The sequence below is a fragment of the Athalia rosae genome, chromosome 2 (genome assembly GCF_917208135.1).
Source record: "Athalia rosae chromosome 2, iyAthRosa1.1, whole genome shotgun sequence".
Lineage (NCBI taxonomy): Eukaryota > Metazoa > Arthropoda > Insecta > Hymenoptera > Athaliidae > Athalia > Athalia rosae.
The window spans coordinates 244927-264585 of record NC_064027.1 but is presented as its reverse complement, the minus strand read 5'-3'; the positions used below and the strand labels follow the sequence as shown (position 1 = coordinate 264585).

At 44.8% G+C, this 19659-nt stretch overlaps 1 protein-coding gene across 19 annotated transcripts in view; it reads right to left on the bottom strand.

Annotated features, from left to right (window-relative positions):
* LOC105691495 (protein turtle) overlaps positions 1-19659 on the bottom strand; it is a 133627-nt gene that overhangs the window by 20617 nt on the left and 93351 nt on the right. For 17 of the 19 annotated variants that reach the window (XM_048649375.1, XM_048649367.1, XM_048649377.1 and 14 more), the window contains 4 exons: positions 15931-16116; positions 15646-15828; positions 13902-14197; positions 5375-5508 (listed from right to left, as the gene is read on the bottom strand). In XM_048649375.1, the coding sequence (XP_048505332.1) occupies positions 5375-5508; positions 13902-14197; positions 15646-15809 (594 nt within the window). In that variant the 5' untranslated portion in view covers positions 15810-15828; positions 15931-16116. The remainder of the gene's footprint in view (positions 1-5374; positions 5509-13901; positions 14198-15645; positions 15829-15930; positions 16117-19659) is intronic. The other 2 variants (XM_048649376.1, XM_048649378.1) reach the window with 1 other exon arrangement.

Genomic DNA, 19659 nt, shown 5'->3' with positions numbered 1-19659 from the left:
GTCGAAAGAGTCCTCAAGAGCTGTTACGGCGCAGTGAAGAGTAACGAGTCAAGAGCAAAGCGAGAGGATAGCGGTGAAAATCTTTGATCCGATTGCACTTGCACTTGGACTTTTCGAGGGTCTTCGAAGAGTTGAGTAGGTCAGAACCGTTCGACGATCCATCGCCACCGCTAGACTCGAATGACCCGATCAAAATTCACCGACCCTCCGCCGTCATTTTCATCCTATATCCCTGGCTACCGGACTATTCCCCCGATTTGGTCGATCGTGGCTCCCGAAATTTCTATTAATATGGTAAAAAAAAAAAAAGAAAAATACTCTTTACGAACAACTCTTTGATCACCGTTCAAACACGTGGGTTCGAATTCTGTTCGATATCGAGGCGATACGAAGTATGACAATTGACGATTGATCGGAGCGTGTAGTAAGCGGGGTTGCTCATGGAATATCATGTAGAAATCATACCTCTGATTTATACGGTATCCTATATTGACCCAACTGGAACGGGCGTGTACGACCGCCTGCGACAAATTACCCGCGATACCACGCGATTCCGCAGCAATATGCGAGCACACCGCAGCATTAGCATAGGATAATAAAAACGACCAGGTTAAACAGAAAAACCAAACTCGTATTTGCAATAGAAAGGTGAGGTTTTCCGTAATTCTCTGTAGCGAATCGAAATACAGTACAATTGGAATTTCTTCCTCCGTAAAGTTTTCTCCACCGGAAACTGGGAATATACCGTAACAGGTATCGAAAATGAAAGATCTGTAATAAAATAATACACTCGAAAAGGGGATTGCAGTATTCAGCTGTACATTACATACGTACAGACGACCGCATTTTTCCATTTTTCATCGCTTACTCGTACGACTCTGCATTTTTTGTTCCTTCCCTGGCGTATAATATTTTTTGGTCGTCGCGGCAGCAACGCGGTGATGAAAATTCTCGACGAGACGTCAGCGGAGGCTGTTGGGCCTCGGAGTTTCCGATTTTTGGTTTCAGGTTCACATACCTGCACCCGGTCTATAGGCGTACGGTACGTACATTATCGTAGCGCAGCTGCATCGGAGCGAACCGCGTTATCGGCGCGGAGCAATTTTCGCGGCGATATATGCGCACGTAGGTAGACCTATGTGGTACCTACGTATGAATCTACGCGCGTACGTATAACGTTTTCCGATCAGCGGACGTGTGTGGTACGAGGTACGTATACCTAGGCATCCGCCTACCCGGTTTCACGGTGGAATCGCACGATCCTCGGAAATACTACGTATACGTGTAAGACCCAGCTCTAGGTGAGTCTACTACTCATGACTCGCATCCGTATATGTGTCTATACAAGTCTACCTACTTCTCTCTTTTTCTATTGAATTAAATAGTGCTTTGGTTGGATGGAAACGGCCGCAGGTCGATATACACGAGTTCAGGGAGTGGCGTGTACAAGCAAACAAAGCTACGATGTGGCACGGGAAAATTCGCCGATTGAAAGACACCCTTTTCCGCGCTTTAATCGCGAAACACATCCTCCGTATGAAAATCCAATTACATACCATCGTCCGGAGGTGCGCAGGGGCCCGAGCCAGAAGCGTGCAGGTCGATTCGTAATCGTGAATTAATCAAACTTAACGTGACGACGAATGCTGTCGATCGTTTATTTTCACGAACATTACAAAAATCCAGATTTTGAGCGGCAACAATTCACTGCCAGGATCTGCCGTTGGCTGCGGATACCGATGTAGATCGATCTCAATGTTCGCGATCGCGGAATTGCAAAGGCTGCGATTCGGACAGACATGCGATGCAATTTGAGGAACGAATCGATTGTTTCCGGAAGTGCCATCGCGGGATTTTGTCGAAACCAATTTCGTCGTAAGTTCGCGAATATTGATTGTACTTCGGCGAATATACTCGCATCGTACTCATGTACGAATAATCGCTGTCCTCCGACAAATTTTTTAATTCATTTAATCGTTATCTTTGCGATTCTACTCATTCGTTTCATCGTAATCGTCGATTGCGTCGTTAGTAAACCTGATGGGGGGGCCCCTTGGCTCGTTTGTAGAGGAAATCTACCGTTTCTGCAAACGAAGAATTATTCGCACGTGTAGATGTGCGGCGCGAAAGTTTCCCGCATTATCATTATGATCGTCGTCGTCATTATCTTTACTGTCGTTACGTACGAGGCGAGCGGAACTTGAATTTACGGGATGGGTGACAAAATTACGCGCGCCGTAATATCGACGATGGAGGTTGCGCGCCTTTTCCGAACCGTGACAAAGTTTCTCACCATCGGAGTTTCGGAAGTATACCTGTGCGCTCGTATGAACGGCTGGGTTAGCGATATTGTTGCAGAAGTTGCGAAAGAAGGTGCGCGGGACTTCGTACAGCGGGGGTATTAAATTGTTACAGGTGCCGACTGTGGGGTGCCTCCTCCACCTTCGTCTATTTCCATACTAATGGTAACCCCGCGGAATTCGTTCAACCTGCAGCTGACAGCTACAAAAAATAGAATCGAAAGAAACCAAAAAATATCGGCGCAAATAATGTTAAATAATATTCACAGCCGGAAATTTGGATCTCGTTTTATTATTACGTGTAATCTGTCCAAAGAGTTTTCAATCCACGGAGTATTCCAGGTACGGCTGACTTTGGCTTCGTGAAATTTCCTCTTCATACAAAAAAATTACATAATGATGGTTGTACCAACGATAATATGCATACATAATGTACACGTAATATACATAATGTACGTACGTCGAAAAGCTCCGGTTATAAATGGGATTCGTTTTTGATTCCATCTCGTTTTCCGCGCAGATATTGCAACGTGTGCTAAAAATGTTTGTCTACGTACGTGAAACTTATTCTTTGTGTGTTTTTTATAGCGGGATACAAAAATACATGTACGTATACATGCCGATGGGGGTGATTTTACGTAAATATAGATAGCTATTTATGTACGTAAGGTTTAGTTCATAGGCTGGAAATCAGGCCGGGAATATTTGCCCGCCGAAGCGGTAAACAATGTGCAGGTATTTACGAACGTGGTCCGCATATGCTTATACATAGCTATTCTCTGCTATTCCAGCAGACCTCTAGTTATTCACGTCGTTCTAGAAATCTGTAGCCTTCCTATTGATTTTAAACCGCGCGCACCGCACAGAAACAGCTTAATACGCTCCGGTTACGTACGCATACCCATACTACCGAAGAACTTTGCAGTTCGCACGACTCCATTCGGGTCGGATTTTTTTTTTTCTTTTCTTTCTCTTTTTCTCTTTCAAAAACATCCGCAAGACGCAGTGGATGATGCGGAGTTTCCAAGTCCTCACGTAATCTCGTAGGTCAATTTGGCCTTACCGAACGGGAAAAAGGTGCCTTTCGTACGCGACTAAATAAAATCCCCACTATCGGATACGCGATGTTCCTTCGATTCGGCGTCTCGTGTTGTTTCGTTGGAATCAGTTTTTCGGACGTCCACGCGCGTTTGTTCCCGCTTATTGCACGTGTCCCATATCAATCGTTATACGTGAAATTGTCTCGTCCAGGGTCGAGAGCGCGTAATCCGATCGGGAATACTCACCGTTTGGATCTGCGGAACGAGAGTTTTACGTCGGAGACGGAATAATAGGAAATAAAAAGTCGACCAACTGCGAATGCAACGTTTCGTGACCGCAAGATTCCCGACCATTCGTAACGATATATACGTGCCTAGTAAAACGAACGTCGTACAGGGGAATAAATTCAACTATTTATATATGTATACCGTGCGAGTGCGCACTGTCTGCCGGACGAATATATGTACTTTGAATAACGTAGAATGGTCAAATATTCAGCCCATCCGGTCAGGAATCGTCCCCCTCTGGAATTTTCTCGCTCCCTCCGAACATTGTACATACAAAGTACGGGGTTTCGCCAAACATCATCGATTTCCAAGTGTTGCATTGTAACATTCCTCGACCTGTACGCACCATCTTACACAATGTCAACGAATACTGAGAGATAATTGACTAAAATGATCGTTACATGCATACGAAAAAAGCACTAGTTTTGTTCCACTGCAAAACGTGTCGTGAATATTCTTTTGCACGGTATATAATTTTTATCGGCCAATTTAGACTATCGTCGAATTCGGTGCGTGAGAATCTTTAGGACACAAGTGCAGCGTGGGCAAACTGATTAATCTGACAATGAGATGAAACTAACGATAAAGAGAAGAGGAAGAAAACGAATAATTGTAGCGGCGTAAAATTTCTATGGCATGCAAGGCTTGAAAAACCAGGTTAGAGAGTCGGAGACGAGATAAAAACACACCGTACCCTATTGTATAAACGTAGATGGAATATGAAGAAAAAAGAGTGCGAGAGTCGGAGGATTGGCGCGAGTGACGCGATATAGTGGCAATGATCGGTGACTTGTGAGATATCCCTTACGAGGTTTGATAATTGTGCCGATAGTTTAAAACTCTGATGATGCAACGTTGACCGGAATACGTGTGCAATGTTTGATTATTCAAACGGTAAATCGATCCGATCGTTACGTTGGTACCGTAAGTACCTATTAGTTATTATTATCGGGTAGGTCCGGGTAACATCGGATGCGAATGATTCTATACGATATTAAGTTAGGTGAGCCGACATCGTCATCGTCATCGTCATCGTCATTCGTGTAATTATTATCGTCATTATTGTTATTGTTATTGATGTCGGTGATTATTGTACCGAATGACAATTTATCCATGAACAGACTCTGCTCTCTCCATTCCGGATAGATCGAAAGCTAAAGATGATATTATCCGATTAACGGAGGCGTGTGTCTCGTTCGCCAGCAAATAAAATGTAAGCCAAAAATCATCGAAATCAAAATAGAGTCATCAACGATAATTAAGTTCCAACAACATTACGGCTAGAGGGCCGCGGAAGTCTCGATCCGTGGTATCAATTCGGGATGTTCGATATTCTCGTATTTTGGGAAGGACCAGGACATGAAAAATTGGTGGTGTTCATCTTCCTAGGTATATGGACTCAAAAGTCGAGTATTGCCGATAAATATGAATTACCTTCGATAACTCATAAAACTATTGTTCTTTTTTATTTCACGTCAAACACGATCCGTGCATGAATCGTTCGATATTCCGATTCAGGTATCGTGGTAAACTCGGAGTGATTTTCTCGTCGTTTTTGAAAACGATTGAAAATTCAGCGCCGGTTCGGAGACCGATTCGCGATAAATTCGGCGTAAGAGAGGGTTGTTCGGGGGGAGGCTGAGAGAATGGTTGAGGATTTGATACTGGCGGGATTTCGATTCTCCTGAAGCAGCCCTCGCCTTTAACTCACGGACAGAGCAGAGAGGATGGTGGCCGATATCGTACCGTTTCGCCTACCTTCTTCTCCCACTGGAGGACGTAGGGCACGGGGTGCTCACCCGGGAACTCCACGTGGCAGTTGAATACCACGCTCTCGCCCAGTATCGCCGTTATGTGCACCGCATCTTGGTAGCACAAGCCTTGAAACACACAAAAAAAACAGAACGGTCAAATTACGAATTTTCGCGTCTACGGCATTTTCTTTAACAATTACACACAAAATTGGCGAGTGGAATCGCCGGATATTGAGGAAAAAATACAGAGAAGATGAACAAAGAAAATTGATGGAAATTCTCGGAGAAGACCCAGCATTAACGGCATTAGATCGTCGCTCGCGGGTGAAACCATGGGTTTGATTAAATCTCACGTGTGTCAAACGCCGTTACGCAACGTGTCTCGGCTCGATAGGGGGTGTTAAAATTCACGTTACGTCGGAATAGGTGTTCCAGGTTTTCGGAGGGTTAATTCAACATCCTACGGAACGACCGTAATATATGACTCGACTAAATTTATCGCTTCAAGCCTCCGGTAATGAAGAGAGACACGAATAGGTTACGGAATTTTTTTTCTCTTACTCGCCACAATTGGCAACGCGATTTGGCGATCCGCGGCTCCTCGTATCTTAAAACTCTGCGTATTAGGGTGGGTTGAATAAACATTTTTTTTTCATTTTCTTAGCATGGGGGCAGAATTTGTACCTTATAAAAATAGAAAATTTTTTAAATGTGGAAAAAATGTTTTACTTGATATTTTGAGGTAGCCTACTCGTTTTTTGAATAAATAATTAATCAAGTGGGGTGATTCCAGCAATAAAATTTTTTTTTGGTCAAAAATCATAGAAAATATCTAAAAATTATCGATTGTGATTGTTTTTTAATCGTTCACTGTTCAACATTTTTTTCCTATTATTTTTGTCATTCAAGTATCAAATCAAAAATTGACATGCTCTTTTTTTGACTTAAAATTGAAACTGAGTCGGGGAGCCGGAGCTTTGCCGGAGTCAGGTAGCCAGCAGCGTAGCGCTTTGTTGTGAGACGTCACCTTCGGGGCTGAGTAGAGGTGACGCCCCACAACAAACCGCGCGCCCGTGGCTACCTGACTCCAGCTAAGCTTGGGTTCCCTCGTAGACCGAGATATACGAATATTTCGACCCATGCATGGATTGTGACGAATGAAAGTGGGTCTACGACCGAAACCAATCGATATTTCTTATAACTTTTCTGCTCCCAACAGCGAACAATTGATGATTACTCGATCAATTGAATGAGTAGTTGATTTTGACTTTCAGACTTGGATTTCGGAACTGATCATATGTGAGATTACTCTTGAAGAACCAGAAAACAATTCGATTTTTGAGCAAAAGATGAATCATTTTTTTAATTATGTTTAATATGCTTTTCTTACGTATTTTGATCTCAGGAATCCGAATCTGAAAGAAAAATTGATCTATATCTAAAATTGACCGAGTTATCGCCAATTTTCAGCTTTTTGGGGTCAAAAATAGAAAATTGATTTTTTAGTCTATATCAATGTAATTGGAGCTCGGGAATCCGAATCCGAAAGAAAAATTGATCTATCTGCAAAAATGACCGAGTTATCCTCATTTTGTTGCATTTTTTGGCATAAATTTGAGGATATCTCGAAGGGAAAAAATCGTAGCTCAATTTGGACAACGGATTCGTGTTCCTGAGGTCAAAATACATAAGAAAAGTGCCATACGATCAATTTTTAAAAATGAAAATTTTTGGTAAAAATTTGAGATTTTTCCAAGGGGTACCCCTTGCGATTTTTTCAAATTTTGACCAAAAATTTTCATTTTTAAAAATTGATCGTATGGCACTTTTCTTATGTATTTTGACCTCAGGAACACGAATCCGTTGTCCAAATTGAGCTACGATTTTTTCCCTTCGAGATATCCTCAAATTTATGCCAAAAAATGCAACAAAATGGGGATAATCCGGTCATTTTTGAAGACAGATCCATTTTTCTTCCAGATTCGGATTCCTGAGCTCAAATTACAGTAAAATAGACTAAAAAATCAATTTCTTATTTTTGACCCCAAAAAGCTGAAAATTGGCGATAACTCGGTCGATTTTAGATATAGATCAATTTTTCTTTTAGATTCGGATTCCGGAAATCAAAATACGTAAGAAAAGCATAATTGACCCAATTAAAAAAATGATTTATTTTTTGCTCAAAAATCGAATATTTTTTTGGTTCTTCAAGAGTAATCTCACATACAATCAGCTCAGGAATCCAAATCTGAAAGCCAAAATCATCTACTCGTGCAATCGATCGAGTAATCATTAGGTGGAAAACATTTGTTTTGTTGGAAGTACCGCACTTGATCAATTATTTATTCAAAAAACGAGTGGGCTACCTCAAAATATCACGTACAAATTTTTTACACATTTGAAAAATTTTCTTTTTTTATAAGGTATAAATTCTGCCCCCATGCTAAGAGAATAAAAAGAAAAAAATTTTTTTCTACCCACCCTACTCCGTATCCAGTCACACATTTTGTTGGGTTTGGACGAATTCCACCATTGATATACCGCAACAGGTAATACCAATACGTTCGATTTGATCCTCTCCGTAAAAGTTCGCTCGATCGCGGGATAGGTAATATCGCTTACAAGGGCATAATGGCCGGGTACGTATATACCTGCCTATAAAATGAAATTAATCAGCATCCGAATGTCGTTGAATCATTGCCACACCATCCGACGATGTCAGGTAAAATATGTATCGGACATGGTGACGGCGACACGCGATGGAAAATTTCGAGGGTGATCGTTTTTTATAAAACGGTTTTTCGTCCAATTTGTGAGACAATTTTGTTATGGCAGGTCCTAAATGTGGGTCACTTGGACGGGGATTTTCGATGGTGTTTGCAGATGAGTCTCGGGTCGACGAGTAGTACGTTGGGATGAACCCAATTATATAACTATATACACGCACCGAAAAAGGTATACGGCCTCTGGTTATTTTCTCCAACGGGTTTTCCTTAAACCGGAATAAGAAAGCAAATAGAGCCCACCCCCATCCGAAAGATCCGAAAGATCATTTCGCCGCACGCAGGTTATTTCGCACGTATAGAGTTAGGAACTGTGGGAACGTGACTCTGCTTGTTAAACGAAATTTGACCGAGGCGTGACCTCGAGATTATCCCGGCAAGGGAAGTTGGCAGACGACCAAAACGTTTCTCTGCGTACGTACGAATATAGGTTCCCAAGCGAATCGGGCCGCTGGTCCGTGTACGGCGTTAGTCCGTGAACAAAACGAAAGAACACCAAAGAAATAGAACTGAACAATTGAATGAGAAATCTACAAATTACGAGGAGCCACGAAAGATAAATTCTTTCGGGTGAATCGGAAAAAATTCGAGCGCTTACTCGCGTCGCGACGAAAGCTAACAAAACATGCATGGCCTACCGCGGATTATGTTTGGAACGTGCGCGTGGAATCGATATAGGAGGTAGTGGGTATGAAAATGAAAAAAAGTTGTACGACTACTTTGAATAGTGAGAAAAGTTTCGAGCGCGCGTAAAGCCAATTAGGGTGTAAAAACTAGCATTTACCGAGTGCGCGAGAGCTGGCTCGTTGTCATTTTCTCCGATGCATAGTACGTATGAAAGCGGGAGGGTTGCGCGCGGACGTTAATTCTAGCTGACGATGGAAGCTCGCAGCCGTCACCGTCTAATTTCCCTTAACGTACGTAATTCAACAACTTTCGCACGGTAACACCCGTAAGACCGGCGATCCGGCGTATCGCAGGACCCCGGCTACCCGCAGCTCGGTCCGAAGAGATTTTCATTTCCATTTCAATTCTAATCTCATCATCCCATATCGTGTCTCATCCCCGTTCGATTATGTTCATCTCGTTTGTTCGTTTCATTCACTTTATCTTTTCGCGGACAGCGAAATCGGTCGGTCGTTCACCTTGGCAAGATCAAGTATTACAGGCGATAAGCTCGAAAAAGTGTTCGGCTGTAACCATTTCGTACTTCGACGCTTGATTTCCGCTCATCGGGCACAAGGTATGGTGGAAATGATATTTGTACCGTCCGATTAACGCGAAATCGAATGACCCGTTGCGGCTATCGATTATTTTTCTTTTCATTTTTTCATTTCTTCGCGATTACCCTTTACATCATTGGATAAGCCGGTGTACGTCCGTTGAGTCTAGCGTACGTATACGGACGAGCGATATCGCAGTTCAAAGGCAGCTTATTATTATAGACAGTGAAGCGGCGTAGGTGGTATAACTTTACGCGAGGCATCAAATATTCCATTTATTCGGTTGAATAAGTTGAACCGAACTGTAATTTGAACGAATGTCGGTAGCATAAATCGACGCAGTAATACGGAATTGCAGCGGCGGTACGCCGAAGGGGAACGAGTTCGATAATGGGGATTCCGAGTGTTTCTATACCCGGGTACCCGCGGCCCGTAAATTACCGATTTTTAGCGGGCGGGTGTCTTGATAAAATTATCCCCAAGATATTCCCGTCGATCCCGACGATTCCGCACCGCGACGATCGAGTCGATGGAAGGCAAACTTGTCTCTGCTCGTTACCCTCGTTGACGGATGAAAAATTTATCGAAACACCCCCGCAGGCGACGGCGTTAATTTAAGTTGCTTCCGTCGCTAGCAACGCTCCTGCGGTTCAGGTGTCTTCGATCGCCGCCTCGCACCTATTGTTCCATTGTCTGCGATTGTCGGCGGCCGCGGTATTCGCTTTGACACAGGCAAGATCGTACGGTCGCGTTGGCGTTGATACAAAATCCGTGCAGTTGTACGTAGGTAGGTAGGTAGGTAGGGTAGGTAGGTATCTCGCTATTCACACCGTCGAGTAAATAACGACGGCGGACACGATGACGCGACGCGTCGACCGCCTCGACTCGTGACGATCGTCGTTGACGTGCCACCGCGCCACCGCGCCACACGACCCCGTGCCTCCTACACCGCGGATTCTCCCACCCCGCCGAATGATAATTATCACGCGTAAACCGAGGACTCGGAAATCAACTCGAGCAAATTCCGCCTATACATCCGAAAACCACCGACCTACTCTCTCGACCTCTACCTCTTCCTCCGATCCATTTCTTTCCCTTCGAAAAATCCAGGCTGTTCTTGGCCGATCGTTGGAAGCCAAGCGATATAATCATCGCGGGCTTACTACGCCCAACTCGCCCAACTACGTACATCGCGTAAATTGTACCGGCAGCCTTCTCGCGGTCGAGCTTGTGGATCCTGCGAATTTATTCGCGGATGTAAAACGATGAAACCGTGATTTTCGTAAATTTTCGTTGCGCCGAACGGCGAGCGGGGGACGAAGGTGCGAGGACGGGCAACCGACGGTAGCTCCCCAGCTTTCCGTGCGAGTGCGTTCGAATTTCGAACATGGCTCTCGAGAGGCCTCATTTTGGGAACGATTTGAATAAAATTTGAATATTTTCAGCCTCGTTGCGGGTGCGCGGATAGACGGAAGGGGTTGCTATTAAATGATTATATACCCTATCGAGTCGACGCGACGACGTTCAACGCGGGTTATACGGACGGAGTAACGTTTCCGTCGTCGCGACGATCATCGCGACATTACGTACCGATTCACCTTCCGCTCATCATTATCGGCCGAGAAAGGAACGACGAGGGAAAAGTAAACACTCGCTGAAATGACTGCAAGGTCACTCCTGCGGGAGGAGGACACCGGGAAAAGTAATGAGCACGACGGAAAGCAACCAGGTATCGATATCGCGCGAGTGAAACGTGAAGCCGAACCTTGCCGCAAAGGGAGTGTTTTACAGTTGGCACTCCACAACGTCGTCGTTTAACGGCTCGTAAAAGGGCTGTGATCCCGATGCTGCCTACCGCCACCTCTGTCGTCCATGGCATATAGAGTTGATGGAATTTTAAAAATGGCGCGCCATCGAATCGCCCAAACCTGGGAGCTAACTATGAGCCAACATCCCCTGCCGAGAAATTTACGAGCCGAAATAATTGGGAAATAAATAAATTACAGGCATTAGCCTCGAAAGTTTCCTTTTCAGGGTGCTACCGCTACTGCGTGTATAACTTTCGGTATCCGTGTTACACGGGGTACACGGGGTATACGGGTACGGTACGTACGCGTATTTTTTGTCATTTTTTTTTTTTTTCTCTTCGTTGATATATCGTATACTATACGTATGTATATAATTTAATAATTTGATACACGTACGTGCGGAAGGTTCGCCCAGTTTGACGCCCCGCTTTTGCTACACAGGCGATATCACAATGAGGGCTTTATCGCATCTGCACCGACAACAACGACTTCGGAAAACTTTTAATATTAAACAACTTTTCCACTAATTTATTATATATAGTATATACGCGGTATATATGTTTCCCGCCTGCGTTCTCAACTTTGCTGTCTTTTCATTTTTTTCGTATATACCTACTACTTTTTTTGCGATTTCATCTTTTCGAGTTTCGGGCTCGCACCGTATTGTCGGTTCATTGGGGTACCCAAGCGATGTAATAAAGAGAAGGATGAAGATTAGCTCACAATCGGTAGCGATATATCCCTCGGATATTCCTGATATCGGAGAGACGGAAACACAAACAAAACGGGGAACCTACAATTGAAAATCCAGTTCATGATAAATAGCTACATAGATAAAATTTGATTTCACGTGGTGTGCAGAGCGTCGCACGACTCGGGTGTACGTACGTATTTCAAATTCATACACGCGTAAGAGGAACGGTATTATAGGCATAATATATGGGTGCTTTTATTTTCTCGTTCGCACAAATTATTTCTAAGCTGAAACTAAATTCCGCTAATGAGTCTTACGTACATATAATAACAACAGTTGTGCGGAGATGTTGAAAAAGAGCTATTCATCGGAAAAGCTTTTCGATTTCACTCCTTATAATGGCAGCGTCCTATCCGTACATTGGTGGTCATATAGTTAGGTGTATGAAAATGAGGTCGCAGCCGTAAAAATTATAGGCGCGAAGCGTGCGATTTTCGCGTTGAATAGATTATTCTATTCGCTCGGATGGATGAGCTTCCGGTTGAAGCGTTTATTTTAAATTGAATCGAACCGTGAAAATCCAACGGGCTTATAGCGAATGACCGTTGAAAACATTCATCGAATGACGCGAAATACAAAGGCAGAGGTGGTGGACCGTCGATGTAGACTTGGGAGGACCCGTTGCATTGTCGTGTAAGATAATTCGGATACGTTGTAGGAGTAGACGATTAACGGAGAAATAGCAAGATAACCAACCGATCAGTCGTGTAGATGACGTCATACCGTCAGGACCGTATATTTGGACGCTGAGAACACGGATTCATGCAGCATTAGCGCATGTGGATGATAGCTGCGGTGTACGCTATAACTGTATTAAATAGCGATGTATACGAGGTGGGATCTGGGCATCACCGGAGTCGGGAAGTTGTTCGATCCGGCGAACGTGCAGACTTTGCGCCATTCGCAGCAACATCAGAAGCGGCGGCGACTGAACGACGATATGCGACTATTATCAAAGAGCGTCGTTGCGATCTCCAATTTCTGAAATATCACTTTTGCTTCTCCGTCTTGCAACGACATCTACGTAGCCCTGTGAAAATTCAGGTTCAGAGTCCATGCGACGCGCGACCCACAAGAAGGGTGAAAATAGTATTTCCTCCACCGCCGCGACGACAATTACTCAAATACAACGACAATTTTTTTCGCGAAGATTCAGGTAGACCTATTGCACGTGTACGAGGAAAATTGTACAATTGGAAAGCGACGTCATTTGTTCCCCCGCAGCAGCGGCGATCGGGCGTCAAAAGTGCATTGCGAAGTGTTTTCCATGATTCAGCTGATGGATTACATGGCGGTTGGTAGTGAGACAGCTAGCTCGATATACGTGTCAGAAAATATATTGCGTACGAGTAACGCCGATGTGCGGAGTACAGTTCACGGCGAACGGCGAACGGCGAACGGAATTGCCATCCAATGGTGTTGATGATGCCGCTGCTTCGACGTCACCATCAGCCACCGCATTCAATTTTCAATCCCGTATACGATGTGGTGCAGCGCGGCGCGGCGCGGCGTAGTGTCGCGGTTATTTTTCAATCAATGAAACCTCTGGTGTTCCACCCTTTCCACCTACCTCACGGCCTGCAGAGGCAATACCACCGGTATACGGTATACCGTCGTATACGGTAAGCCCGGAGCAATACCTGCCACCTACAACTGACCGCTGGTCATATCGTGCGGTGGACACGTTTCCGCTACTCTTCTGTCCCTTTTTTTTTCTCTTTAATCTTTTTTTTTTTTCTATCTTTTTCGAGTATCGCTTGGTTTTTTACCTCTATTTTCACAATAGTTTACATTTCTAGCGTTGCCGTTCGTACCGGGTCAGCATCGACGGGGACATTTTTAAAAGCCGTTAATTAAATATCCTCGGAATAAAAAACGATCGAGTTCTGTGCCGGCTGGTCGTTCAAAACTTATTTCTCCTTAAAACTGTTGACGGCGAAACTGTACTTACCCGGTGTGACGAAGAGGATGACGCCGAGAACCAGAGCCTGTGCCACCATTTCGGCGAGCCACCGGAATCCCCGGTTCCCCCGCAGCTGACAACGTCTTTTGACGACGTCGCTCGCATCGCGTTGATTTTCGGTGGATATCCGCCGTTGACGGTAGTGCGGAGTGGCGACCGGCCTCGACTCGGTTGAGATCACGTTTTCATCCCCTCGTTGATATCTACGAGCGCCGAACGAACCCAGACACGTGGGTTGTCCGGAAGCTAGACTCGGGTCGGATAAGAAGTCCGCGGTAGTTTCGCTGTAACAAACGATCGCACGAATAAAAATTACGATGAAAACTGCGAGGAGAATCGATTGGATCCGTCACCTGGAACAAAGGGTGGGCATTTTTTCACGGGATCTGCCGATCGGGAATTAGTGCGGGTATCCCGGTATAGCTAGGGTTTTCAATTCTAACGGCGCAGTTTATCGTTTCGAGGTATCGCGGAAATACGATCATCTAATCCCGCGTAGTCCGGATAATACAGAGTAGTTTAACGCTATAACGTTATACGCGCGTGGTTTCGAAAAATTCCAATTGCATCAGTAACGCGCTCGGTGCGGCTAATCACATACAAGCGCAATTTCAATGATCGTCATGAAGTTCGTTCTGTCAAAATATACGGTTAATTCCGTCCGAACGAATCGGCAGTTATAATCGAAAAGTACAATAATTGCGCTATGCCGGGGCGTATATATATATATATATATATATATATATATATATATATATATATATATATGTGTGTGTGTATGTATATGTATAGGTGCACGGGTTGAAGTGGTACACGTAATACTGCCCACGGTGGCTGCTGCTCATTTATTATACCGGTAATTGTCGTGTTTCCACCCACTTGTTTCTACCCTCGTGTACGATCGAGCACCCATACATATACCGTACGCTTCTATTTATCGGGGATCAGTCGTATTCGTACATACATATCATATTAGCCGCGTTTTCGTTCGCCGGAGAATCCGTACGATAAATAATTAACGACCCGACGGCTGCGCGAGCTTTTAATTTTCAGGTGAGTTGAATGAAAAAGAAAAAATGAACCGCGTTCCCGTCCGATCCTGCACGTATCGTTGTTTCGGTGTACCGGAAAAATTCGAGCCAAGGTCTAGTCGAGCGGGTTTGGGCGGTACCGCGCGGTTCGACTGCGAAGCTAGAATTTCGATCACTACGACGACGACGACGACGACGATAACAAAAACATCAACAATAATAATGACAATATTAGGGAGGGGTGGAACCTTCTAACCGCGTCGTTAAAAGTTCTTCGTTACAGTTCTTTTTTTTTCCCCCTTTATTCGTATTATTTTTTCCACCTCTTTTCCTTTTTTTGTCAGTACCTTCCAAAGTAAGCAATATGCGTTTGCATCACGCAAATCGTGACGGGCTTTTTTCAGCTCCCGTACAAAGGGCCGACGGACGCCTCGCGACGCGGGGAGCTATGATCGTCGATCGGATAAAGTCCGGTGATTTATGTAGCAACACTCGGTAGGCGCACGAAGATGGATATGAATATGAATACGAGTATGAATATGTATACAAATCTGAATACATACGCAACCTTCGCGTTTTCAAATTACAAAGCGTGGCCATAAACGTAGAAACACGGCTGACAAATTAACCCGGATTTTCTACCGAATAGTTCCCGCGTTCCCTTCGATCGGTCGGAATCGTCATTTCGATTGAACAATCACCTGAGTTCGTTGTCGCAATGTCGCGTATCTTCCTCATCGTTGTCTCGACCTGCGCCGTGGCCGTGTCTCAGCAAATTTGTTGGCGAAGACGTTCGTCGGTCGCAGGATTTCTGGGACAACCGTCGCCGGAGTTCCGTGGCTTGTGGCCCTCCTCCGTCCCCCATTCCCCCGCTCCCATAGTATCTGCGGATACAAACGAACGCATAATAATATCGAGGTGATTGCGGACGAGTTGATCGTCTGCGAAACATTTATCCGCGTGTCATACGAATAAACAAAACTCACCCCCGCTGCTCCGCCACCACTACCTCTGTCGCCTCGTCAACTTCCGGCGTCACCGAGGGTCGTCTTTTTATCGCTATCCCCTATAATTCTGGACTCGAAGTTCCGTTCCCGCGGGGTTTACTTCATCGGTTGAGATCGCAAAACCTGTTATCCCGACACCGACGATCCCGGCTCTGAGAGCATCACCTGTAACGTAATATAAACAGAAATATTATGGTTTTAAAAACTTCAACGACCACGCGACGATACGGAAAATAATATCCGTCCAACGATGAAAAACTTCGATAACGAGACGAGCCGTTGCCATGGATTATTTTAGTTGCGAAACCAGGCACGAGTTAATTTCGAACGATCGCGTTTCCGACTTCGAATTTCTTCCGCCCACCGGTCAATCCTCGGAAATCGAACGGTCGAACGCAGCCCCGCGTGCCATACATTCGTTCGAGCGAATACCTACGCGAAACTATAAATGAAAATGTGTATCTGAACATATCGCACCGAAACGACGTTGACAATGACATTGGATAGTACCGTCTCTCTTCACCTACCCCCTTGCGACCCGTTTTGTGCAGCACCGTCTACATCCATTGTTAGAATTCTGTTGTTACGATACCTCGTTCGAATGATAAATTGCATAGAGAGGTTTGATCAACGAGAAGCAAAACTGACGACCAGGGACACTGTATCTGTCTGTAGCTGTGCCATAAAAAGGAAAAAGCTGAGGAATAATCCGGTAAGATGATTCCGCAGGAGGTAAAAGAGATATATTTGAAAATTATCGAACAAGGATAAGCCGTTGGAAAAATTAATAAATGAAAAAGGCGCGTGGCAAGAGCGGGTGAATCGGAGGTGTTCCGATACGTGTACCGCGGCTTGACTAATTGGTTCATGTCGAAGCGCAGCCCCTTCCCGACGTAATTTGCTGCCGGGTCTCGCGGCGATGTAGCCTAGCATAGTGATCCGCGGCACTTCCATCACTCAACGTATTGACGGGTTCCTCTCACCCCGCAGCAGCGGCACCGTTCCCCCCCTTTCTCCTCCCCCATCCGTCGCTCGCTACCGAAAAACCCTTGTTGTACGAACCCCGATGAACAAGAGATCGGGGGGTGGGTTACCCGGTTTATTAGTTGGGAGAGAAAAATTACTGAAAACTCCGCCAGCCCGGCAGGTATTAGGTGTACATGGATGTGCACGCGATACGCGCGTACGTATATGCGGAGTGTAGAGGACGGGGTGCTAAGAGAGTTCGTATTTTATTTATTTTTTTTTTTTTTATCGTTTTTCTCACCGCGAGAATATATCGGAAAACGAGGAGCGGATATTTTTATTCAGCACACGGAGTTTATGACGTACGCGCGAGGATTACTTGCTCGGGGCGGGCATAATTATTGAGATTTCACGTTCACGGGATGAACTCTTTCCGAACTCTGAAAATGTGGAAAGGGTCATTTGGAAGATCCTCGGCTCACCCGTTTACTCGGTACGCTAATTCGAGTCATAGTTTCCCCGCTCCGGATGGACAGGAAGACCGAATTCGGCTCCTCCCATTCGCTGAATTGGGTGCGAGTTACCCCGTACCCATGTTCACGAAATTCCTCTGGGATCGCAACTTCTCAAACGAACGGTTGAACGTTGGCTGCTGTGTCGGTAATCGTGAGAGAATTTTTCAAATGGAAAAATAAAGATCCGTGCGTGAGTATTGCGTACAATGGAATATCGCGAGATGATTATTCGGGCGAGGGGTAAAAGCGAAATGAAAGTGTCGCATTTGAAAAATCATCTTAGCGATAATCGAATTTTTCGGTGAAGCGGAGAACCCTTTTGTGTCGCAAATCGGCGTTCATCGAGACCATTGTTTTTTGTTCTAAAACACCGGATGTAACGTACGTACCTACATCGTGGTAACGACTCAAAAGCCGTACGAGTTTGCCGATTGGGACGTTGGCGATTAGATCCCGAGCGGAATTCCACCCCGGCACGAAATGTCGGAGGGGGCCGAACGGGGATAGAAAACGAAACGAATGTACAGGGTGGAAAACGGAGAGTAAAGAGTAGAGGCACTCAACTTTATGCAAATATCTGCTCCGATATAACCTCCGCTGAGGTATCGCGACCCTAAATTTACCCGCGTAACATTATGTATAGTATACCCAGACATACGTTGCGTATCAACGCAGCGTGGTGTGGCTGCTCGTGTATCCGAATTACTTTCGACCGCAGCTCCGAAAGTCGTCCGATTCGCGTGTTTCGAAACACGAAAGAAACAGAGAGAGAAGAAGCAAAAGAAGGAAAGAAATTCTCGTCTACGATTCCCCGCTGCACGGCATAATTACATATCTCCTACCTCCGTCGCATAATTGTTCATTTTTTCTAAGCTGACACATCGACGTGACAAAGGAGCTGGATACAAGCAACTGCGGTCGGACTGATTGCAAGTCGTGTATCCGTACCGTCGACGGTGCAGGAAATTAGAAGCGTGCCGCTACTTGCTGCGGAAGTGGTCGAAACTTGTAATTTCGCGGCGAACGCGCAGCTTGTAGATCGAATAAGAATTAAGCGCAAGGGACTACATTGACCCTTTGACCTCTACCCGGTGAAATATTTTTTCAAGGGCAAAACAACAGTCGAAAGGGAGAGAGAATGTCGTCGTTGTATACACTCGCGTAGATAGATCGAGTCTGATATTTCCTACCGTACGAACAACACGCTATGTCGAGCGCTATGAAGCCGAGAATTACACAACGGTGTGCGTCGGTGACTCGTAACGTGGCAGTGATTTTGACAATTTCTGCTTCTCCCCGTTGTGGTTTTCTCTTTTGCATCGTGGCTCGCAATTTCGAGCCACGAAACAAAAATAACGGATGTATTCTTCACTCGAACGAGTAATTCTTACAGTGCGTAATACGATTTCATCTCGTATTTTACCGATAATTTTCCGAAGAGGAATTTTCGAGCGAGTAAACTAATAGACCGAATTTAGAGAAAAAAAAAAAACGAAAGAGGCGAGAAAGAAAGAGAGATATGGAGAGCAGAAAAGGGAGAGAACACAGCACCGCCGAAATCTCGCGGATAACTGTACAGATCTGTGGGAGGATATCGGGGGGAATATGATGCCACAAAAAAGGCCGGCCGAGCATCGAGCGCTTTCGTCGACGTTGATCTAAATCAAAGTTACGCAAACTTGGAATAAAATCATAATTTGAACGAAGCTTTAAGCCGACCAAGCCTCGGTGAAACTTTTTTAATTTCATCCCAGCAACTAGACTAAGTTTATTTGTATTTCAGAAAAGCTAATGAATTTGATGTGCCAAGAAGTTCGAAAGCGAAACGTCCCTACTTCTTTTTCCCCTCGTTCCTTTTTCTTCGTAAGAACCGTTCGAACGCTATTCATAATCCAATATCACCGAATAGATTGGCATGCTGATTGGAGACAAAAATTTCGTTGTTAAAAAGATTCAAATTTTTTAACAAAGAATAAAATAGTACGACGGTTCGACGAATAAAGTAAATCGATCGATGCATCGGGAAATAAAAATGCCGGTGGAGGTAATGGAAATTGACACGACGAGCTCTCGGTTAGAATTTTGTCAAAGAGTTCGATTCGGGGAATGTGGAGAAGTCAAGACGAGGTGATTTCGTTGTTCCTACTATCGAGCCATACAACTGCAGCGTACACTCGATACTCGACAGATACTTTTGGACCCAAACGTTGCGGTGATTTTATAGGAA